Source organism: Bombina bombina, chromosome 3, assembly GCF_027579735.1.
Source record: "Bombina bombina isolate aBomBom1 chromosome 3, aBomBom1.pri, whole genome shotgun sequence".
Classification (NCBI taxonomy): domain Eukaryota; kingdom Metazoa; phylum Chordata; class Amphibia; order Anura; family Bombinatoridae; genus Bombina; species Bombina bombina.
Window position 1 is genome coordinate 330,251,545 of NC_069501.1, and position 25,249 is coordinate 330,276,793.

The 25,249-nt window shown below is 37.9% G+C and overlaps 1 protein-coding gene across 1 annotated transcript in view; it reads right to left on the reverse strand.

Moving 5' to 3' along the window:
• The window catches only part of PRKX (protein kinase cAMP-dependent X-linked catalytic subunit), a 352,993-nt gene that overhangs the window by 34,837 nt on the left and 292,907 nt on the right, over positions 1–25,249 (reverse strand). The window contains exon 4 of the mRNA XM_053706444.1: positions 4,494–4,613. Within this exon, the coding sequence (XP_053562419.1) occupies positions 4,494–4,613 (120 nt within the window). The remainder of the gene's footprint in view (positions 1–4,493; positions 4,614–25,249) is intronic.

Here is a 25,249-nt window from a genome sequence, read left to right on the forward strand (position 1 = left end):
AATTGGCTCACCTAATGTGTTTTGCTAACTCCATAAATGCATTGCTGCTCCTTCAACAAAGATTACCCAGAGAATAAAGCAAATTTTATAATAGACATGAATTGAAAAGTTGTTTAAAAGGGTATGGTCTATCTGTCAATGCATTATTAGTAAAGCTGCAAGCTGGAGCTCTCTGTGAAATGCATTCAATATGCATATACACACTATAAACTCAAAGTTTCAAATTGGACAAGAGCAACTGGGAAAAAAAGCACAAGAAGAATGTTAAATTCAATATTTTAAAGTATCACAGCAAACTCTAGGGAAAATGTTTCTAGCTACAGGCAGCAATGCCACATATAAAATCACTAGGGCATTGTGGATAAACAGCAGCACACAACAGACTCAAGAGTATGCCAGATATAATATATGCATTTGCTGCCCTCTAGTGCCCAAATGCTATAAACACGTCACACATCTTTTTGTAATATTTCCAAAAGGATTGCACAATTTTGTACATACACACACACACACACACACACATGTGTGTTTGTGTAAAATTATTTGTCCCCACAACTGTAGTGCAGCATTCATTCACCCTCACCCACAAGCCCCAGAATCAGGGGATGCAGGAGTGTTCTGTGATATTTTGCAGTGGGACAGGAAATACACCCTCTGCTTGGCTGTACCAATGGCGTGGCATAATAGATAAAAAAAAAATAGAAAAATATATGGGTGGCCTGAGCACAATTGCAGGGACAGGGGGGGGTTAAAACTATTAATGGAATGTTTTCAAAGGTGAGGTAGGGACACTAATGGTAATAGTTATAATCAAACTGGATAATTTGTTTCTTCTAAAAACTCAAGTTTAGTATCCCACAAGGAGTCTGGATATGTTTACATGTCAGAAGATCATGGTCTTTAAGTTACACAACATGAGGTCTCATAGAAATAAACTGCACTACTACATTGTGGTCATGTTTGCAAGAGGAGGGATCAGAAACTCTTGATATGCAGAAGAAATGTGAGAAAAATAGGAATGTGCAGTGTGTCCAGTGTGCAAATTCACCTACATTAGACATTTGTCCCTGCAGCCAAAGACACTGAGCTCTGCATCCCATGTCAGTAACATGCACAGAACTCGCTTTGTAGCTTCTCTGCCAGCCAAATGCCCACCTAAATGCTTAGACATTGTCTTCCAGTAAAAATGCCAAAAAAAAAAAGTGTTCTTCCAGTTTGGTTTTTATCTGCTTTGCATAAAACATGAGGGCTGTAATGGTCACGCCCACTTCACCCCCCCTGAGCAGCAGCAAGCGAGTGGTTAACACTATCTACTAGGAGGTAAAATTCCCACCCACCAGCTTCCTCCTAGCAGAATTAAAGGGAGATTAAACTGCTAGGTACAACTACAGTAGCAGGGTTACTACTCACCATGCTATTATTTTTGCATCTGAGCTTGCAGCTGTCTTCAAATCCGTTCTCTTACTTTAACCCTCTACAAGTGCTGATTTGTAAAGCTCTGCATCTTCACACTGGGCACTGCCATCTTGGAGTTTAAAAAAACTCGCACCAGTCACAGAAGTAATACACACTTGCAGATCTGTGATATTGTCATCTTCTTGACAAGCTGTATCATGCACTGCAGTTTATTGCGCACAATACAGAGCAGGAGCTGTACATTGTTGTTATGTAACATTTAAACTGTGTAAATTAACTGCAAAAATGTAAAGCTTCCTATATCTATTCAAGTTAACCCAAAGTACAAGGAACAGCTATCAACAAGCCTGTAACATCACTGATCTGTAAAAGTGCACTACTAATGAGAATGGCTTTGAATAGAGCTGCAGTTAGAGGATGAATAGTAATCATGTCACTATAGTTGTACCCAGCTGTTGAACGTCCCTTTAATCTGTGTATCTGAGAACTGCAGGTTATCTAGGTCAGGTCATGCAACTGTCAGTCTGTGAAAGAACTGAGTGTAGAAGCATCAGCACAGCGAGTATGTTGGAAAAACATTTTTTCCCCTGTGTGTCTGTAAATGTGTGTGACTCTGTATGCATGCAACTGTGTATGTGTATGCATGTATTTGTGTGTGACTGTGTATGTATGTAACTGTGTATGTTTGTGTGTATGCATGTAAATGTGTGTGGCTATGTATGTATGTAACTGTGTGTGACTGTGTATGCATGTAATTGTGTGTGACTGTGTATGCATGTAATTGTGTGTGACTGTATGTGTATGTAATTGTGTGTAACTGTATGTATGTAACTGTGTGTGTGACTGTATATATGTAACTGTGTGTGTGTGTATATGCATGTAATTGTGTGTGACTGTGTATGTAAGTGTGTATGTTTGTGTGTATGCATGTAAATGTGTGTATCTATTGGTGTGTGTATGTATGTATGTAACTATGTATGTGTATGCATGTAATTGTGTGTGACTGTATGTATGTAACTGTGTGTGACTGTATATATGTAACTGTATGTGTGTGTGTGTGTGTGTGTGTGTGTGAGTATGCATGTAATTGTGTGTGACTGTGTCTGTATGTAACTGTGTATGTGTATGCATGTAACTGTGTGTGACTGTGTATGTAACTGTATATTTGTGTGTATGCATGTAACTGTGTGTGACTGTGTATGTATGTATGTATGTATGTAACTGTGTATGACTGTATGTATGTAACTGTGTATGTGTATGAATTTAATTGTGTGTGACTGTGTATGTATGTAACTGTGTTTGTGTGTGTGTATGCATGTAATTGTGTGTGACTGCATGTAACTCTATGCTTGTGTGTATGCATGTAAATGTGTGTGACTAAGTATGCATGTAATTGTGTGTGACTGTGTATGTATGTAACTGTGTGTGCCTGTGTATGTAACTGTATGTTTGTGTGTATGCATGTAAAAGTGGTTGACTATGTATGTGTGTAACTGTGTTTGTGTGTGTGTATGCATGTAATTGTGTGTGACTGCATGTAACTCTATGCTTGTGTGTATGCATGTAAATGTGTGTGACTGTGTATGTATGTAACTGTGTGTGCCTGTGTATGCATGTAATAGTGTATGTGCATGCATGTAAATGTGTGTGACTGTGTATGTGTGTGTATGTATGCATGTAAAAATGTGTGACTGTGTATGTAACTGTGTATGTTTGTGTAAACGCATGTAAATGTGTGTGACTATGTATGTATGTAACTGTGTGTGTGTGTGTGTATGCATGTGACTGTGTGTGACTGTAACTGTGTATGTGTGTGTGAATGCATGTAAATGTGTGTGACTATGTATGTATGTAACTGTGTATGTGTATGCATGTGACTGTGTGTGACAGTGCATGTATGAAACTGTGTGTGACAGTGTATGTTTGTAACTGTGTGTGACAGTGTATGTATGTAACTGTATATGTGTGTATGCATGTAATTTTGTGTTACTGTGTATGCATGTAACTGTGTATGCATGTAATTGTGTGCGACTATGTATGTATGTAACTGTGTATGTGTATGCATGTAAATGTGTGTGACTATGTATGTACGTAACTGTGTATGCATGTAACTGTGTGTGACAGTGTATGTATGTAACTGTATATGTGTGTATGCATGTAATTTTGTGTTACTGTGTATGCATGTAACTGTGTGTATGCATGTAATTGTGTGTGACTGTGAATGTATGTAACTGTGTGTGACTGTGCATGTATATGTATGCAACTGTGTGTGACTGTGTATGTATATAACAGTGTATGTGTTTGCAAGCAAATGTGTGTGACTATGTATGCAACTGTGTATGTGTATGCATGCAAATGTGTGTGACTGTATGTATGTAACTGTGTATGTGTGTGTATTCAAATGTGTGTGACTGTATGTATGTAACTGTGTATGTGTATGTGTGTGTATGTATGCATGTAAATGTGTGTGTATGTAACTGTGTATGTGTGATGGGTGAGAGCAGGTTAGTAAACATGGTGTTACTGTTCAGTTGATTACTTCACCTGTGCACTGGTTCAGCTATAATGAATACCTGGCCTGTTGGGGGTACGTGAGGACAGTGGTTGAGAAACACTGCTCTTTCTGAATCATGAAATTATTTTATTGGGTTTCATACCCCTTTAAGAGCAGGTCGGTTGTTCAATTAACATGCTTGTACATTGGCCATTAGCCTAGCTGTCCAAAAGGCCGGTCCAAAACTGGTCATGACGTGTACTTTTCTATAGTAATTATGTAAACTCTGACATTTATCCTAAGGCACAGTTTATCAGAACTATCTAGGTTTTCTCCTTTAAAAAATATCCCTCCCACCAATACTACTAGTGTCCTCACTTTTGTACTGATACATAAGGAATAAACATCTAATAGTTAAGCTTGTCAAAATAAACTTTATTATTGAAGGGGAAAAATATTTTCTCTTTCATTTCCAATATTTTATTTCCTAAGTGATGTGACCTAGTCAACTGATCTTTTATGAAAAGAGCCCATAAACATTAATAACATAGTTTACATTTCATATAGAAAAATAAAAACGTACCCAGAAAGCATTTCAAATATCAGAATTCCTAGGGCCCACCAATCTACTGCCCTTCCATGACCTTTGCTCTGTATGACTTCTGGTGCAAGGTATTCTGGTGTGCCACACAACGTCCATGTCCTAAAACAACAATAAACACGAGTTTGTCACTTCTTTTTTTCAGGTTACATTATAGAATACAAACATTTGAAAGGAAATAAGGTTTCATAAATGTAGAGATGATGTCCAACAAAAAATGTGGTCCAAACAGGTTAAGAACCACTGGCTAAATGATGCTATAAGAATAATGGGTCTTGGTGAAGGCTGTAACCCCTAGTTTTTACAGTACAGTTCTATGACAATTATTTTATTATACTTTACTGGTTTTCTGCCACATGTGACATATAAAGTATAGTTCTTTATCTACAGAAACTGAGTGCACCACTATTTTGTTCCTGATCTCATCTCTACTTTTCCCCAGTATCCACAAACCACTGCATTTCCTTTTTCAGTTCACACTATGGTTCAAATTGTCCAATTTTTTTTTTTTTTTTAAACATTGCTAAACATAAAAGAAAACTATGTACACTTTTCTTCACTACATGAGTTAGGTGGAGGTGGTGTAATCACAGGTTTGGGGGAATATCCCATAATTAAAAGGGCCATAATAGTTGAAAAATGACATGCTCTAATCTTTTTAGCGCATGTAATTTTACAACTATAGATCCTGCTCTACTGTACGATTAACCCCCTCAAAGGGGTCAAACATAGTAGAAGTAGAATTCATCGTTCATCCAATCAGCAATGCTAGTCGCACGACTCAGGTTTGTACAACCCACAACTTATTCTTACTCAGATTTCTCTCATTTAAAGCAGTAACATTTCTATAAATATGTGTTATTTATATCATAGCATAACAATATGTTTAGGAAATCAGCTGCTTATCATTGTTTCAAAAATTAAATCCTGTAAAAAAAATACTTTGTTGAAATAAAAACATAAAATAGCAATCTATGTGATAATATTACATTTAGTCCACATTCCGTAATATATTTTAAAGCTGGAAGGTTGGTTATTATATCACAGGAAAGGGCCCTACTTGTACCCATATCCCTTATACGCTAGCCCTAGGCGTTGTGGTGTTTCAATGTGCATCACTGCATCTTTTTAAAACAAATCTTTTTGTTATCACTCTGCACTTTCATGGTTTGGAGAGATTGTGCTATATTTAGGTGTTTATTTTATATATCTACTTGAGAGCTAAAGTAGTGATAACTCAAAGAAGAAGTGAAAAGGCATTACAAACCCACTCACTGCAAATTTGTTATTTCAAAACAAAGTGGATCTAGTACTGGAAAATAATTTAGTGCAATATAAAGTGTGTGTGTATAATAATTTGCTTACAGAGGATGAGGTTTTGTTAGCATTATCAAAAATAAATGTTACAAAGGCAGTGGGTCCTGATAATATTCATCCAAGGGTTTTAAAAGAACTTCGATCAGTGCTAACTGTCCCATTAACTGATCTGTTTAATCAGTCACTATTAACAGGAGCTGTCCCAGATGATTGGAGAATAGCACATGTAATACCCCTTCATAAAAAGGGCAGTAGAGAAGAATCTGGCAACTATAGGCCAGTTAGTTTAACTTCAGTAGTAGGGAAATTAATGGAAAGCCTCTTAAAAGAAAGAATTATGACTTACATAAAGACAAACAATTTAGAGGACCAAAATCAGCATGGTTTTACTTCAGGGAGATCATGTCAGACTAATCTAATTGACTTCTTTGATTATGTAACAAAAGTATTAGACAAGGGAGGAGCAGTTGATGTAGCATATCTAGATTTCAGCAAAGCATTTGACACCGTCCCACACAATAAACTTATTCACAAACTATATCTCCTTGGTCTAGATTCAAAAATTGTGAACTGGGTGGAATGCTTGCTTATGGACAGAAAACAAAGTGTCTTAGTAAATGGAGTTCATTCAGCAGAGGGGGCTGTTACTAGTGGTGTTCCTCAGGGGTCAGTTCTGGGGGCCTGTTTTGTTTAACATATTTATCTGCGATATCAGCAAAGGGCTACAGGGGAAAGTATGTCTCTTTGCAGATGATACAAACATTTGCAACAGAGTGGATGTTCCAGGGGGGGTAGACAAAATGAGAAGTGATATACAACAATTGGAGGATTGGACAAACGACTGGGATCTAAAGTTTAACACAGCAAAGTGTAAAATAATGCATTTAGGGAAGAAAAATCCAAATGTTAATTACAGACTCAATGACACTTTACTGACTGTTACAGACGAGGAACAGGACTTGGGAATTATTATTTCAGATGATTTAAAACTTAGTAAACAATGTAGTAATGCAGCGAGTAAGGCTAGCAGAATGCTTGGATGTATTGGTAGAGGTATTTGCAGCAGAAATAGTAAGGTTCTTATGCCACTTTATAGATCATTAGTTAGGTATCATCTTGAGTATTGTGTGCAGTTCTGGAGACCATATCTTCAGAAGGATATTAACAAACTTGAATCTGTGCAAAGGAGGGCTACCAAAATGGTACATGGTCTAAAAAATAAAACTTACCAGGATAGGCTCAATGACCTAAATATGTATAGCTTAGGGGAGAGAAGGGAAAGAGGTGATATGATAGCAACTTTCAAGTACATTAAAGGGTTTAGTAAAACTGAGGCTGTGGGTATTTTACATAAAATGGAAAATTCAAGAACAAGGGGTCATGAGCTCAAGCTAAAGGGTAGTAGATTCAGAAGTAATTTGAGGAAGCACTTCTTTACAGAAAGAGTGATTGATTTATGGAATAAACTTCCTCAAGAGGTAGTAGCAACAAACACTGTGGGGGACTTTAAAAATGCATGGGACAAGCATAGGGCTATCCTACGAACTAGATAAGTTTATACTGTTAGGTAAGGTCGGGCAGACTTGCTGGGCCTATGGCTCTTATCTGCCGTCAATATCTATGTTTCTATGTTTCTAACATTGAAAGGTAAAACTGCGTATCATTTGTGGACTTCTTTGATCATCTCTATGTTTGCTGGTAAATAGGCAAGTTCACAGTTGTAACTTGATTTTTATTACAACTTATTTATTGATGGTGACTCAAAAAGTGAACATTTAAAAATAATGTGCACATTTTGTTAATAGAAGTAAATTGTAAAGTTGTTTAAAATTGCCTGCTCCAACTGATTCATGAAAGGTCAAATGTGGGTTTCGTGTCCCTTTAACAAAGGATGTCAAGAGAACAAAGCAAATTTGAGAATAGAAGTGCATTAAAAAGTTGTTGAAAATCACATGCTCTATCTAAATCATGAAAGTTTAATTTTGACTTTACTGTCCCTTTAAGCATTTTAGTCTGAAAATGTCGGTGCCATTAACTCTCAAATTACCTGAATCTGTATTAGAATGCAGCTAGATTTAGTATAATTATATAGAGTAATTGCACCTCAGAATATAGAGGAAAACAATCTAACAGAGCATAATAGCAGAAAGGAGTAAATAAATATCATGTAGTAATTTACAGCAATAACTTAGTATAATGTAATATATTGCCTGAATGCAATACAGAGCTTGAAAACCTCCGGAGGCCAGGATTAAAATTGCACTTTAGGCTTTTTCCTTATTATATTTATCTACTTGCATTGTGTTAAATCCTTCACTAACTTATAAATGGCTATTTAGTGTTTCTGATCATTTATGCACTTCACCCACCTGCTGGTAAATACTCTACAACTACATAAAAACTGCTGAAAATACTCAGGAAAACTGAACCTGGCACAAAAAAAATCAATACACAACACACGCTACGGATTTAACACATTCCATGAACTAACATCACATTCTAAAAAATAAGATTGTGTCAAAATTCTCAGACAGAACATACAATTATAAAGAAAGTTTCCAATTTAATTATTATCAAATTTGCTTAGTTCCCATGGTATTCTATATTGAAGAGATACCCAAGTAGTTGTCTGGAGCACTTGGCAGGAAACAGTGCTGCCTTCTAGTGCTCTTGCAAACGGATCACACTCTTCCAAAACTGCTGCCATATAGTGCTCTAGACACGTGCACACTCATGAGCTTACGTCCCTGCCTTTCAACAAATGATACCAAGAAAACAAAAGAAAATGTGTTAATGGCAGTAAATCAGAATATTATTTCAAATAATCAAATCTGGGTTTCGTGTCCCTTTAACGGGACTTTTCACTGATTCCCCCCAGAACAAAAGGACCCTTGCTAACCAATCACAAACTAATACACGTACATAGGATATGAGCATGTGTTGTTTAGTTAAAGAAAGAAATTGGGGCAGCCCTGATCTTGTCTCTTTCCCTAAGGTGGTTTAGCATTGATTCAGCTTAGTTAATTAATAATAATTTATTAAACATGTATTGAAGCAAACAGCTAGAGAGTATATTCCTTTATAATCTCCTTCATGATTCTGATAGAAGATAATACAACATTAAACAACTTTCCAATTTACCTCTATAATCTAATTTGCTTATAGTTCTCTTGGTAGCCTTTGTTTAAAAGCATACCTAGATAGGATTATGAGCTAGCTGCTGATTGGTGGCTGCACATATATGCCAATTTCCATTCACAGTAGTACGTTGCTGCTCCTTCAACAAAGCATACCAAGAAAATGAAGCACATTTGATAATAGAAGTAAATTGGAAAGCTGTTTAAAATGAGATGCTCTATCTGAATCACAAAAGAAAAATGGTGGGATTCCTGTCCCTTTAACACATCTGCTGTGCATTTCAAATCTGACTGTAACTTTAAGAATGGAGTAGCAAATGAATACATGTGATTTATTAGGTAAAATAAAGAATGGGTGACGCAGCTCACCACCATTTTAGAGAATAGTATTACTAATGATCTTAATGATTGGAAGTCCAGTACAGTAAACCCTAGTAACACTGTTAATCTTAAAGGGACATTAAACACACAGATGGTAATATAAAATGATAAATTGTATATATAAAACAACTCTGCAATATACTTTCATTATTTATTTTGTCCTCTTTGCCTGTAATTCCATTCTGAAATTGTGAGCTTTTCAGTTCCTGTTAGAAATGGAAGTGCAGAACACTGTTAAATCCAGCACAACCATTGGCTGCACACTCTAGTGAACTATTTATAACGGTCCCTAATTGGCCACAGCAGAGAAGGTAACACAAGTTACAACATGGCAGCTCCCAGTGTTTTATAGACACTAAAACTTTACACTTATTTTGTCACTTTTTAAACAACTAATGAAACTTTAAAAAATACATCTACATCTTATTTACAGACTAATCTTTTCTTTGAATGCATCATTCTATCTAGCGTGTATTTAGTGTTTAATGTCCCTTTAATGCATAGAAGTGAATTTTATTTATTTACAACATTAGTTCCAATCCAAACATTAAATGTGAATTAGGGAAAACCTAGTTCTGTTTTATTTATGTTTGCTGAAAGCACTAATTAAGTTTGTTAAAAAAAAAAAACTTATGAAACACATTTAGCTTAAAACTCAGAAAGGTGGAAGATTGTTTAATTAGCATAGTGAAGCAAATATCGAATGCAACACAGAGGCTTGACACATTCTTAGAAACAAAAAGCTAAAACAGATGTTACTTATATAAAAGTAAAGTAAAAGTACACTATTTGGCCAATAGTATGCCACCTGACCATCACACTTATCTGAGCTTGTTGGATATCCCACTCCAACACCATGGGCATTAATATGGAGTTGCCCCCAATGTTTGCAGCAGCCACTTTTCTGGATAGGCTGGAACTAAGGGGCCTAGCTCAAACTCTGAAATACAGCCCCATACTAATATAGCTCCTCCACCAAAATTTACAGTAGGCATTACACATTCCGGTAGGTAGCATTCTCCTAGCATCTGGCACACCTAGATTCTTCCACCAGACTGCCAGAAAGTGAAGCCCGTATTGATGTTAGGCTTGTGCACACCTGCTCAGTCATGGAAACCGATTGCATGAAGCACCTGATGCACATTACTTGTGCTTTCAGAGGCAGTTTGGAAATCTGTGGAAGAGATGCAACATATGATAGGTGATTTTTTACACTTTATAGCACTGAGCAGCTCTCTGTGAGTTTGTGAGCTCTACCACTGTGTGACTGCGATGTTTTCGCTCCTAGACACTTCCACTTCACAATAATACCACTTACAGTTGACTGGAGCAGATATAGTAGAGAAAAGATTTAATGTACCGATTTGTGGCAATGGTGGTATCCACGTTTAAAGTCACTGAGTTCTTCAGCACGACCCATTGCACTGCCAATGTTGGTCTATGGAGATTTAATGTACTAGATTTTATGCACCTGGTAGCAATGGTGTGGTTGAAACATCTGAACTTAATAATTACTAGGGGTGTCCTGTCCTCATACATTCAGACCATATAGTTTAGTATATATTTAAAATTTTAAGTGCAACTAATAATTTCTGCCACTAGATGGCAACAAATGTTCTTTTTCACAAAGCCTACAAATTTATATATATGAATATACGAGTAATTTATTAAACCAGTTACCAGATTACAAGTGGAGTGCTCTAATGATAGCGCAAGTCGCGATAAACAATATTGCTGGGCTGAGCTAATATTAGCACACCACTTGATATTACAAGTCCATGGTAAATCACATTTACCAGAGCAGGGTTAACGCGGCCAACATCACTCTAGCGCTGCCTATACTTTCAATGTTTATCATGATCACTCTAAAAATTGCAAGTTGAAAGTCATTGGTTGCGCTCGGGTGAAAGCTGGAACTGCGCTAGAATATTCGGCATGACAATACCGGAAGTAAAGTGTATATCACAAAACACATCAAAATCATTTTAAAATAATTACACTCAGATATACACTTTTATATAAAAAAAAATATTTTAATATAAATAAAAATATTGTAAAAAGGTTAAAAGGGGTATGTGGTATATGGCAAGGTATAAATATGTCTGTGTGTGTATTTGTGTTTTTAGGCATAAAATATTTATTTGCATACACACACACTTTTAAAATTATGGGGAGGCGAATAGTGAGATTAAAATCCTCCACTACGCAGAAAATGTAGAGAGAATAACGTTTTGTGTACTCCATTAACAAATCTAGACAAGTCAGAAGGCTTCTTTTTCCCACAGAAGACCCCTGGATACATTGCTTCCAATGGAGCAAAGGATTCACAGCGACTCACTTTTTTTTACTTCAGTCTGCTTTTATGCAGATTCACTTTAAGCCATAACATTGCTGCATACACAGAGTTTAAGCTTAGTCAGGGTTTTGTGAATAGAGGAGGGTTTTAATCTCACTTTTTACCTTCCTGTTAAGTTGTTTTTTTGCTAGGAAACAAACTTCACCCAGTGATTAAATCTACTCCCAGTTGATGAGTCACAAAAAACACGGCTGTCCTGGGATGGTTCTGAATCACTGTACTAACCATTGCTAAGCTTAAAGGGACAGCCAAAATTTGTTATCGTTTTAAATGATAGATAATCCCTTTATTACCCATTACCCCGTTTTGCACATAAAACATGTTTATATTAAAACACTTTTTACCTCTGTGACTACCTTGTTTCTAAGCATCTTCTGACGACCCCCTGATCACATGACTTTATCTATTGGCTTGCATTTAAGCCAGTTAGTGCTGTGTTCTTAGAATCCACGGGCGTCAGCACAATGTTATCTATATGGCTCACATGAACTAGCTTCCCCTGATGTGAAAAGCAAATTCAAAAGCATGTGATCATGGGGCTGTCTTTAGGGACTTAGAAACAGACAGAAATTTAGAGGTTTAAAGGTTATAAAGTATGTTAATATAACCATGTTGGTTGTGCAAAGCTGGGGAATGGTAGTAAAAGCATTATCTATCTTTTTAAACTATAACAATTTTTGTGTTGACTGTCCCTTTAAGAACTGTGTATACAGCAGTGCTATGGCTTACAGGGAATCTGCCTGCAAGCAGACTGAAATAAAAAGTAAAACTTATTTGCATGTCTTACACAGAATCCTTTGCTGCATTGGAAACCATCGGCTAGATTATGAGTTGTGCATTAGGCTGAAAAAGCAGTGTTAACAGGTCATAACGCTGCTTTTTCCCTACCGCTGCTATTACGAGTCTTGCAGGTTTAGGCTCCCCGCACACTTCTTTGGCCTTACCGCAAAACGACTTACGTAAACTTCATAAAGTCTTTTTTCCATGGGACTTCCATAGCGCTGATATTGCGAGTCTGTCCTGGGAGGCCAAAAAGTGAGCGGTACACTCTACCTCGTTAAGAGTCCTAACGCATTTAAAAGTCAGTAGTAAGCATAAAACTCATAACTAAAGTGATAAAAAGTACACCAACACCCATAAACTACCTATTAACCCCTAAACAGAGGCCCTCCCGCATCGCAAACACTAAAATAAAATTTGTAACCCCTAATCTGCTGCCCCCAACATCGCCGACACCTACATTATATTTATTAACCCCTAATCTGCCGCCCCCAACGTCGCTGCCACTATAATAAACATATTAACCCCTAAACCGCCGCACTCCCGCCTCGCAAACATTAGTTAAATATTATTAACCCCTAATCTGCCATCCCTAACATCGCCGCCGCCTACCTACATTTATTTACCCCTAATCTGCCGCCCCCAATGTTGCCGCCACTATACTAAATATATTAACCCCTAAACCTAAGTCTAACCCTAACACCCCCTTATTGAAATATAATTAAAATAAATCTAACTAAAAATTCCTATCATTACCTAAATAATTCCTTTTTAAAACTAAATACTTACCTATAAAATAAACCCTAAGCTAGCTGCAATATAACTAATAGTTACATTGTAGCTATTTTAGGGTTTATTTTTATTTTACAGGCAAGTTTCTATTTATTTTAACTATGTAGAATAGTTATTAAATAGTTATTAACTATTTAATAACTACCTAGCTAAAATAAATACAAAAGTACCTGTAAAATAAAACCTAACCTAAGTTACAATAACACTTAACACTACACTATAATTAAATAAATTAACTAAATTAACAACAATTAAATAAATTAAATTAAAGTACAAAAAAACCCCAACTAAATTACAGAAAATAATAAACAAATTACAAGATCTTTAAACTAATTACACCTAATCTAATAGCCCTAACAAAATAAAAAAAGCCCCCACAAAATAAAAAACCTCCTAGCCTAAACTAAACTATCAATAGCCCTTAAAAGGGCCTTTTGCTGGGCATTGCCCCAAAGTAATCAGCTCTTTTACCTGTAAAAAAAAAATAATACAAACAACCCCCCAACAGTAAAACCCACCACCAACACAACCAACCCCCCCAAATAAAATACTATCTAAAAAAAAACTAAGCTCCCCATTGCCCATAAAAGTGCATTTGGATGGGCTTTGCCCTTAAAAGGGCAGTTAGCTCTTTTGCGGCCTAAACCCTAATCTAAAAAATAAAACCCACCCAATACACCCTTAAAAAATCCTAACACTAACCCCCTGAAGATCGACTTACAGTTCTGAAGACTGGACATCCATCCTCATGGAAGCGGCAGAAGTCTTCATCCAAAAGGGCCGAAGTCCTCAATGAAGTCGGGAGATGTCTTCATCCAAGCCGGGCGAAGTCTTCATACAGACGGCATCTTCTATCTTCATCCATCCGATGCGGAGCGGCTCCATCTTCTTCCGACGACTACCCGGCGAATGAAGGTTCCTTTAAGTGACGTCATCCAAGATGGCGTCCCTTAGATTCCGATTGGCTGATAGAATTCTATCAGCCAATCGGAATTAAGGTAGAAAAAAATCCTATTGGCTGATGCAATCAGCCAATAGGACTGAAGTTCAATCCTATTGGCTGATGCAATCAGCCAATAGGATTGAGCTCGCATTCTATTGGCTGATTGGAACAGCCAATAGAATGCGAGCTCAATCCTATTGGCTGATTGCATCAGCCAATAGGATTTTTTCTATCTTAATTCCGATTGGCTGATAGAATTCTATCAGCCAATCGGAATCTAAGGGACGCCATCTTGGATGATGTCACTTAAATGTACCTTCATTCATCGGCTAGTCGTCAGAAGAAGAGGATGCTCCACATCGGATGTCTTGAAGATGGAGCTGCTCCACGTAGGATGGATGAAGATAGAAGATGCCATCTGGATGAAGACTTCTGCCCGTCTGGAGGACCACTTCGCCCAGCTTGGATGAAGACTTCTGCCGCTTCCTTGAGGATGGATGTCCGGTCTTCAGAACTGTAAGTCGATCTTCAGGGGGTTAGTGTTGGGAGGGTTTTATTTTTAGGTTAGGGTTTGGGCCCCAAAAGAGCTAACTGCCCTTTTAAGGGCAATGCCCATCCAAAGGCCCTTTTTTCAGGGCAATGGGCAATGGGGAGCTTAGTGTTTTTTAGATAGTATTTTATTTGAGGGGTTGGTTGTGTGGGTGGTGGGTTTTACTGTTGGGGGGTTGTTTGTATTTTTTTTTTTTTACAGGTAAAAAGAGCCGATTACTTTGGGGCAATGCCCCGCAAAAGGCCCTTTTAAGGGCTATTGGTAGTTTAGTTTAGGCTAGGGTTTTTTTATTTTGGGGGGGCTTTTTTATATTGATAGGGCTATTAGATTAGGTGTAATTAGTTTAAATATCTTGTAATTTGTTTATTATTTTCTGTAATTTAGTGGGGGGGGGGGGTTGTACTTTAGCTAATTTAATTTAATTTATTTAATTGTTGTAAATTTTGTTAATTTATTTAATTATAGTGTAGTGTTAAGTGTAGGTTTATTTTACAGGTACTTTTGTATTTATTTTAGCTAGGTAGTTATTAAATAGTTAATAATTATTTAATAACTATTCTACCTAGTTAAAATAAATACAAAATTGTCTGTAAAATAAAAATAAACCCTAAGATAGCTACAATGTAACTATTAGTTATATTGTAGCTAACTTAGGGTTTATTTTATAGGTAAGTATTTAGTTTTAAATAGGAATAATTTAGTTAATGATAGGAATTTTTAGTTAGATTTATTTTAATTATATTTAAGTTAGGGGGTGTTATGGTTAGGGTTAGACTTAGGTTTAGGGGTTAATACATTTAGTATAGTGGCGGCGACGTTGGGGCAGCAGATTAGGGGTTAATAAATGTAGGAATGTGGTGGTGATGTTAGGGACGGCAGATTAGGGGTTAATAATATTTAACTAATGTTTGCGAGGCGGGAGTGCGGCAGTTTAGGGGTTAATATGTTTATTATAGTGGCAGCGACGTTGGGGGCAGCAGATTAGGGGTTAATAAGTGTAGGTAGGTTGCGGTGACATTGGGGACGGCAGATTAGGGGTTAATAAATATAATGTAGGTGTTGGGGGCAGCAAATTAGGGGTTCATAACAGTATAATGTAGGTGGCGGCAGATTAGGGGTTAATAAATATAATGTAGGTGTCGGCGATGTCGGGGGCGGCAGATTAGGGTTAATAAGTGTAACATTAGGGGTGTTTAGACTCGGGGTTCATGTTAGGGTGTAGGTGTAGACATAAATTGTATTTCCCCATAGGAATCAATGGGGCTGCGTTATTGAGTTTTACGCTGCCTTTTGGCAGGTGTTAGACTTTTTCTCAGCCGGCTCTCCCCGTTGATTCCTATGGGGAAATCGTGCACGAGCACGTACGCCCAGCTCACCGCTGACCTAAGCAGCTGGCATTGGAGTGCGGTAAGGAGCAAAATTTTCCTCTATGCTCACTTCTTGCCCTTTAACGCCGGGTTTGGAAAAACCCGTAATACCAGCGCTGTAGGTTAGTGAGCGGTGAGAGAAAACAGCTCATTAGCACCGCATAGCCTCTAATGCAAAACTCGTAACCTAGCCGCATTTATCCAGAGGTTTTCTGGATACACAAAGGAATTTAAGCCCATCGCTTTTAGGATGGCATTGGATGTCCTAACAGCATCTAGGGGTTACTTACTAGTCATTTAACTCAGGGCTCCACAAACCAAAGAGCCACTTACATTTAAATACACTTTTAATTAAATGTTCATATGTTTGTTTTTTATTGAAAATAATATGGAACTTGTTTTCACTTCTGTTTTACATCACTAAAAATATATGTAGTATGTATTTATAACAGTGTAGCAACTTGCTAATGCAATGTGGAATATATATATATTTCAATGATATGATTATAAGATACTTTGTAGATACATATTTTATTTTACTACCAATCTTTGTAAACATTCTCATGCTCAGTCTATTTTTATAGTTCTTGTTGACTGAAGTTTTTTTTTATGAAGTAGCAATGAAGTGTTTGATAAAATTGTGCTAAAAAAGCAAATAAGTTTGAATATAAACAAGGATGAACAACAAGCTTTAATATGCTTTCTGAATGCTGAATGTATAACGATGTATTCAAAGATTAGCCTGAGAAATAATATGCAGCTGTATTTTTTAAAGGAACATTCCAAAAAAACACTCATTCAGTACATCACATAATGTTTGCATTATTGACCTTAGCTATCTATGGGGTAGATTCCAATCTTGTTGATTCTGTTTTTCAGCTCCTAATAAACCTTAATCAACATTGGAAATTTCACAAAGCAAACAATGCCACCATTATCATATTGGACAAATATTAAAAAACTCAAACATACAATGCATCAACAAGCATTGACTTTGGCAATTACAATCCACCAGAATACAAGTTATCCACAAAATATCAACAACATAATGAATAGATTGAATTCAACAGCTAAAGGAACTTGGTAACAGATCAGATTGGAGATAAAACACATTGAATACACAGTACTAACCACAAAAAACAAAACTCATGCCAACAATGGCTCCATTTAATGACGATGGAATTGTGCCACTAAATCACCATCAATTACATAAAACTTTTTTTTTAGAAAAAAATCATCTAGAAGATATCAACAGTTGCAACATGAAGCGAGAGAGGAGACTGTCAGGACAATAGAGATGTTGGACCAGCACAGTGATGATTAGTGGAGTTTTTTTATCTGTCACTAAATGTCATCAACAGGAAACATAGAACATTTAGAAAAACAACAATTTTCATAGTTAAATTAGAGGAAAAGGGGACAAAGTAAATAATGTCAATATATTGCAAAGCTTTTATTTTTTAATTACAAATAAATAAACATTTTATATTACAATCTCATACTGTTTAATCTCCCTTTGACATTGCTAACTATGGGCTAGATTATGAGTGAATCACTATTTATTGCTCATGCTCACGTGCTAACTCCGCTAGAAGTGAGCTTTTTGCTAGCAATGGGTAGCGTACATATTACAAGTTGAAAGTAAAGAGTTTTTGCACGAGCACTAACCCGACGTAAGCAAAGCAAAAAGCTGAACTTCGAATGTCATGGCCACGTTAAAGTATTCCCACATAAACTTAAATTAAATTGCAATAAGTGGAACAAAAAACGAACACCGTTACTCGTGAGCAAACCCAATTGCAGTGAGCTAACCTGACATGAAATATTCATATTTTCCATTCCAATGTTCTTCACATAGAAGAGTATGTTCTATGTATTCATAATACATATTTCTATATAAATCTGATGTTTTTTGGTACAATATATATATATAGATAGATAGATAGATAGATAAACATAGGAATATCTATTTATAAATACTGTGAAATATTTACAGTAAATACATAGTTAAACATTTTATTAAATATGAATATTGCATAAATTTGTTTTTTTCATGCTTTTAGCTACTTGACTGCAAAGGGCTTCAATAATGTAATCATAAGTGTAACTGTACACAATTATACAATGTATTATTAAAAAAAATTGTGCAACTTTTTAGTCTAGCGCAACTGTTAACTAGAACTTTGAAGTTACACTATCCTGAAGCACATTAAATTCATCTGCAAACACATTTACTTTCAACCTGTAATAAGAACGCTACTTCTGATGCATGCAAAGAGCGCATTAAACCCATTTTTGCTTGAGTTCAACTGTTAGCACGCCACTCGTAATCTAGCCCTATGTAGTTATTGTTCAGTGACACCAGAGGCTGAAGTTTCTCCTCACACCTCCAGTCTCCTCCATCCTGCGTGCTAGGCCAAAAAGAATTGGCCAGTGTGAAATACAGAGACACAGACCAAAGTTTTCCCTTCGAAGCAGTTAGATGGTTGTGATATTGCTGATAAAAGTTACAAAAATTGGTTACCCCTGTAGTTATAAGTTCCTGCATTAACCCCTTAAAACTTGTAGGAGAAAACATGCACTTTGCATAACACCTGGCTAAAAAAGATTTTACTTCTGCAATCGTATTGCTTTATATTATAACCCCCAAAAGTATGTATGTCCCTTCTTTCACATCTGACTGCCCTTGAGGACAATTTAGAGTCTTTTCTTTATGCACTTGTACTGACCATACAAAAAATACAGTCATATAACTGTACAGACAGCCAAGATATGCTATGCAAAAGAAGAAAGGTTTTCATGGAGTAAAGGCTGCACTATGGAAATACCCAAATACTTTGAAAAGATGCTTGAATTGTGTTTTCTGATCAATTGAAATATCCATGCAACCAATAAGGGGATTCAGTACACTACAAGTGCAATACATAGTGATAAATGGGGTATTGGGCTTTTTTAAATGAATTTTAATAACTGAAAACTTTTCTGAAAATGTGAAATGACTGTGGAAACATAAAATCATTAAAAAAAAAAAAGCTCAACTGGAGCTTTTTTGTAAGTATATTAGATTTGTGTAGGTTGAACTCGATGGAATTCTGTCATTTTTCAAACTCATCTACTATGTTACTATATTTTTTAGAGTACATTAAAGGGACTAATAATTTGCTAAATCACTTGAATCTGATGCAGTATAACTGTAAAAAGCAGACAGGAAAATATCACCTGAGCATCTCTATGTAAAAAAGGAAGATATTTTACCTCACAACTTCCTCAGCTCAGTAGAGTAAGTTCTGTGTAAAAAGTTATACTCAGCTGCTGCCCAGCCGCAGGTAAAAAAAATAAATGAAGAAATGAACTGTAGCCAATCAGCATCAACAATGAACTCTTTTACTGGGATTTGACTTAACTCTCATGAGATTTCATAGTAAACTTCCTTAAACTTCCTTAGCTGTCCCGGGACAGACATACTGATTAGCTGCTTAGAAGTCCTTTACAATGGGATGTGGCTACTGAGGAACTTTTGAGGAAAAATATTTTTCTTTTTTACATAGAGATGTTCAGGTGATATTTTTCTAGTGAGCTTTTTACAGCTATGCTGCATCACTTTCAAATGTTTCAACATTTGGGTATCATGGCCCTTTTACTGTGTATTGACTTTCCCTTCAATGAGCTAAAATCCTTCAAGGGAAAAATTACATAGGTTAGTTCAGTTAGGCTTCTTTCTTTTAATTAAAATATTAAGTACAAACAAAATGTATACAGCAAGGCCAAGGACACTTAGAAAGGTAATAGCTATGCTTATAATAGGTTATAACTTGTACACTACAGCATCCTAAAAAAATGCAAAATTAGCTTAGCAGCTTTGTACAGTAAGACATGACCATTGTAGTCTAGGTTACCATGATTTTAATTGCACCTGATTTTTCCACTTATATGTGAATTCTTTACATTCACACACATACATTTAGAAAAAACAAAAAAACATTTGCACAATTATATCAAATAAATAAAAATAAGACTGATATACAAACATCCTTGGTTGCCTATATAAATATATGGGCTCCTGGCAATGTTCCCAGAAAATATTACATTCTAGTTGGTAGTTTTTGTTGGTAGTTTTTTATGATGGAGTTAAAAGGGTGAGATGTTTGTTAGTAGTTAGTTGTGGGGCACAGACTGTTGAGATCACTGTACGCACAAAAGGGTGAGATGTTTGTTAGTAGTTGGTTGTGGGGCACAGACTGTTGAGGTCACTGTACTCACAAAAGGGTGAGATGTTTGTTAGTAGTTAGTTGTGGGGCACAGACTGTTGAGGTCACTGTACTCACAAAAGGGTGAGATGTTTGTTAGTAGTTAGTTGTGGGGCACAGACTGTTGAGGTCACTATACTCACAAAAGGGTGAGATGTTTGTTAGTAGTTAGTTGTGGAGCACCGACTGTTGAGGTCACTGTACTCACAAAAGGGTGAGATGTTGGTTAGTAGTTAGTTGTGGAGCACTGACTGTTGAGGTCACTGTACTCACAAAAGGGTGAGATGTTGGTTAGTAGATAGTTGTGGAGCACAGACTGTTGAGGTCACTGTACTCACAAAAGGGTGAGATGTTGATTAGTAGTTAGTTGTGGAGCACCAACTGTTGAGGTCACTGTACTCACAAAAGGGTGAGATGTTTGTTAATAGTTAGTTGTGGAGCACCGACTGTTGAGGTCACTGTACTCACAAAAGGGTGAGATGTTGGTTAGTAGTTAGTTGTGGGGCACAGACTGTTGAGTTCACTGTACTCACAAAAGGGTGAGATGTTTGTTAGCAGTAGGGCACAGACTGTTGAGGTCACTGTACTCACAAAAGGGTGAGATGTTTGTTAGTAGTTAGTTGTGGGGCACAGACTGTTGAGGTCACTGTACTCACAAAAGGGTGAGATGTTTGTTAGTAGTAGGGCACAGACTGTTGAGGTCACTGTACTCACAAAAGGGTGAGATGTTTGTTAGTAGTAGGGCACAGACTATTGAGGTCACTGTACGCACAAAAGGGTGAGATGTTTGTTAGTAGTTGGTTGTGGGGCACAGACTGTTGAGGTCACTGTACTCACAAAAGAGTGAGATGTTTGTTAGTAGTTAGTTGTGGGGCACAGACTGTTGAGGTCACTGTACTCACAAAAGAGTGAGATGTTTGTTAGTAGTTAGTTGTGGGGCACAGACTGTTGAGGTCACTGTACTCACAAAAGGGTGAGATGTTTGTTAGTAGTTGGTTGTGGAGCACCGACTGTTGAGGTCACTGTACTCACAAAAAGGTGAGATGTTGTTTAGTAGTTAGTTGTGGAGCACCGACTGTTGAGGTCACTGTACTCACAAAAGGGTGAGATGTTGGTTAGTAGTTAGTTGTGGAGCACAGACTGTTGAGGTCACTATACTAACAAAAGGGTGAGATGTTTGTTAGTAGTAAGCACAGACTGTTGAGGTCACTGTAATCACAAAAGGGTGAGATGTTGGTTAGTAGTTAGTTGTGGAGCACCGACTGTTGATGTCACTGTACTCACAAAAGGGTGAGATGTTGGTTAGTAGTTAGTTGTGGAGCACTGACTGTTGAGGTCACTGTACTCACAAAAGGGTGAGATGTTGGTTAGTAGATAGTTGTGGAGCACAGACTGTTGAGGTCACTGTACTCACAAAAGGGTGAGATGTTGATTAGTAGTTAGTTGTGGAGCACCAACTGTTGAGGTCACTGTACTCACAAAAGGGTGAGATGTTTGTTAATAGTTAGTTGTGGAGCACCAACTGTTGAGGTCACTGTACTCACAAAAGGGTGAGATGTTGGTTAGTAGTTAGTTGTGGGGCACAGACTGTTGAGGTCACTGTACTCACAAAAGGGTGAGATGTTTGTTAATAGTTGTGGAGCACCGACTGTTGAGGTCACTGTACTCACAAAATGGTGAGATGTTGGTTAGTAGTTAGTTGTGGGGCACAGACTGTTGAGTTCACTGTACTCACAAAAGGGTGAGATGTTTGTTAGTAGTAGGGCACAGACTGTTGAGGTCACTGTACTCACAAAAGGGTGAGATGTTTGTTAGTAGTTAGTTGTGGGGCACAGACTGTTGAGGTCACTGTACACACAAAAGAGTGAGATCTTTGTTAGTAGTAGGGCACAGACTGTTGAGGTCACTGTACTCACAAAAGGGTGAGATGTTGGTTAGTAGTTAGTTGTGAAGCACCAACTGTTGAGGTCACTGTACTCACAAAAGGATGAGATGTTGGTTAGTAGATAGTTGTGGAGCACCGACTGTTGAGGTCACTGTGCTCACAAAAGGGTGAGATGTTGGTTAGTAGTTAGTTGTAGAGCACCGACTGTTGAGGTCACTGTACTCACAAAAGGGTGAGATGTTGGTTAGTAGTTAGTTGTGGGGTACAGACTGTTGAGGTCACTGTACTCACAAAAGGGTGAGATGTTTGTTAGTAGTAGGGCACAGACTGTTGAGGTCACTGTACTCACAAAAGGGTGAGATGTTTGTTAGTAGTAGGGCACAGACTATTGAGGTCACTGTACGCACAAAAGGGTGAGATGTTTGTTAGTAGTTGGTTGTGGGGCACAGACTGTTGAGGTCACTGTACTCACAAAAGAGTGAGATGTTTGTTAGTAGTTAGTTGTGGGGCACAGACTGTTGAGGTCACTGTACTCACAAAAGAGTGAGATGTTTGTTAGTAGTTAGTTGTGGGGCACAGACTGTTGAGGTTACTGTACTCACAAAAGGGTGAGATGTTTGTTAGTAGTTGGTTGTGGAGCACCGACTGTTGAGGTCACTGTACTCACAAAAACATAATTTATGCTTACCTGATAAATTCCTTTCTTCTGTAGTGTGATCAGTCCACGGGTCATCATTACTTCTGGGATATTAACTGCTCCCCTACAGGAAGTGCAAGAGGATTCACCCAGCAGAGCTGCTATATAGCTCCTCCCCTCTACGTCACCTCCAGTCATTCGACCAAGGACTAACGAGAAAGGAGAAGCCAAGTGTGTAGTGGTGACTGGAGTATAATTTAAAAAATATTTACCTGCCTTAAAAAACAGGGCGGGCCGTGGACTGATCACACTACAGAAGAAAGGAATTTATCAGGTAAGCATAAATTATGTTTTCTTCTGTTAAGTGTGATCAGTCCACGGGTCATCATTACTTCTGGGATACCAATACCAAAGCAAAAGTACACGGATGACGGGAGGGATAGGCAGGCTCTTTATACAGAAGGAACCACTGCCTGAAGAACCTTTCTCCCAAAAATAGCCTCCGAAGAAGCAAAAGTGTCAAATTTGTAAAATTTGGAAAAAGTATGAAGCGAAGACCAAGTTGCAGCCTTGCAAATCTGTTCAACAGAGGCCTCATTCTTAAAGGCCCAAGTGGAAGCCACAGCTCTAGTGGAATGAGCTGTAATTCTTTCAGGAGGCTGCTGTCCAGCAGTCTCATAAGCTAAACGAATTATGCTACGAAGCCAAAAAGAGAGAGAGAGGTAGCAGAAGCTTTTTGACCTCTCCTCTGACCAGAGTAAACGACAAACAGGGAAGACGTTTGTCGAAAATCTTTAGTTGCCTGTAAATAAAATTTAAGGGCACGAACTACATCCAGATTGTGCAAAAGACGTTCCTTCCTCGAAGAAGGATTTGGGCACAAGGATGGAACAACAATCTCCTGATTGATATTCCTGTTAGTGACTACCTTAGGTAAGAACCCAGGTTTAGTACGCAGAACTACCTTATCCGAGTGAAAAATCAAATAAGGAGAATCACAATGTAAGGCTGATAACTCAGAGACTCTTCGAGCCGAGGAAATAGCCATTAAAAATAGAACTTTCCAAGATAACAACTTTATATCAATGGAATGAAGGGGTTCAAACGGAAAGCCCTGTAAAACGTTAAGAACAAGGTTTAAACTCCATGGTGGAGCCACAGCTTTAAACACAGGTTTAATCCTGGCCAAAGCCTGACAAAAGGCCTGAACGTCTGGAACTTCTGACAGACGCTTGTGTAACAGAATGGACAGAGCTGAGATCTGTCCCTTTAAGGAACTAGCGGATAACCCCTTTTCTAAACCTTCTTGTAGAAAAGACAATATCCTAGGAATCCTAACCTTACTCCAAGAGTAACCTTTGGATTCGCACCAATATAGGTATTTACGCCATATTTTATGGTAAATCTTTCTGGTAACAGGCTTCCTAGCCTGTATTAAGGTATCAATAACTGACTCAGAAAAACCACGCTTTGATAAAAATCAAGCGTTCAATTTCCAAGCAGTCAGCTTCAGAGAAGTTAGATTTTGATGTTTGAAAGGACCCTGAATCAGAAGGTCCTGTTTCAGAGGTAACGACCAAGGTGGACAGAATGACATGTCCACCAGATCTGCATACCAAGTCCCGCGTGGCCATGCAGGCGCTATTAGAATCACTGATGCTTTCTCCTGTTTGATTCTGGCAATCAATCGAGGAAGCATCGGGAAAGGTGGAAACACATAAGCCATCCTGAAGGTCCATGGTGCTGTCAAGGCATCTATCAGGACCGCTCCCGGATCCCTGGATCTGGACCCGTAGCGCGGAAGCTTGGCGTTCTGTCGAGACGCCATGAGATCTATCTCTGGTTTGCCCCAACGTCGAAGTATTTGGGCAAAGACCTCTGGATGAAGATCCCACTCCCCCGGATGAAAAGTCTGACGACTTAAGAAATCCGCCTCCCAGTTCTCCACTCCCGGGATGTGGATTGCAGACAGGTGGCAAGAGTGAGACTCTGCCCAGCGAATTATCTTCGATACTTCCATCATTGCTAGGGAGCTTCTTGTCCCTCCCTGATGGTTGATATAAGCTACAGTCGTGATGTTGTCCGACTGGAACCTGATGAACCCCCGAGTTGTTAACTGGGGCCAAGCCAGAAGAGCATTGAGGACTGCTCTCAATTCCAGAATGTTTATTGGAAGGAGACTCTCCTCCTGATTCCATAGTCCCTGAGCCTTCAGAGAATTCCAGACAGCGCCCCAACCTAGTAGGCTGGCGTCTGTTGTTACAATTGACCAGTCTGGCCTGCTGAATGGCATTCCCCTGGACAGATGTGGCCGATAAAGCCACCATAGAAGAGAATTTCTGGTCT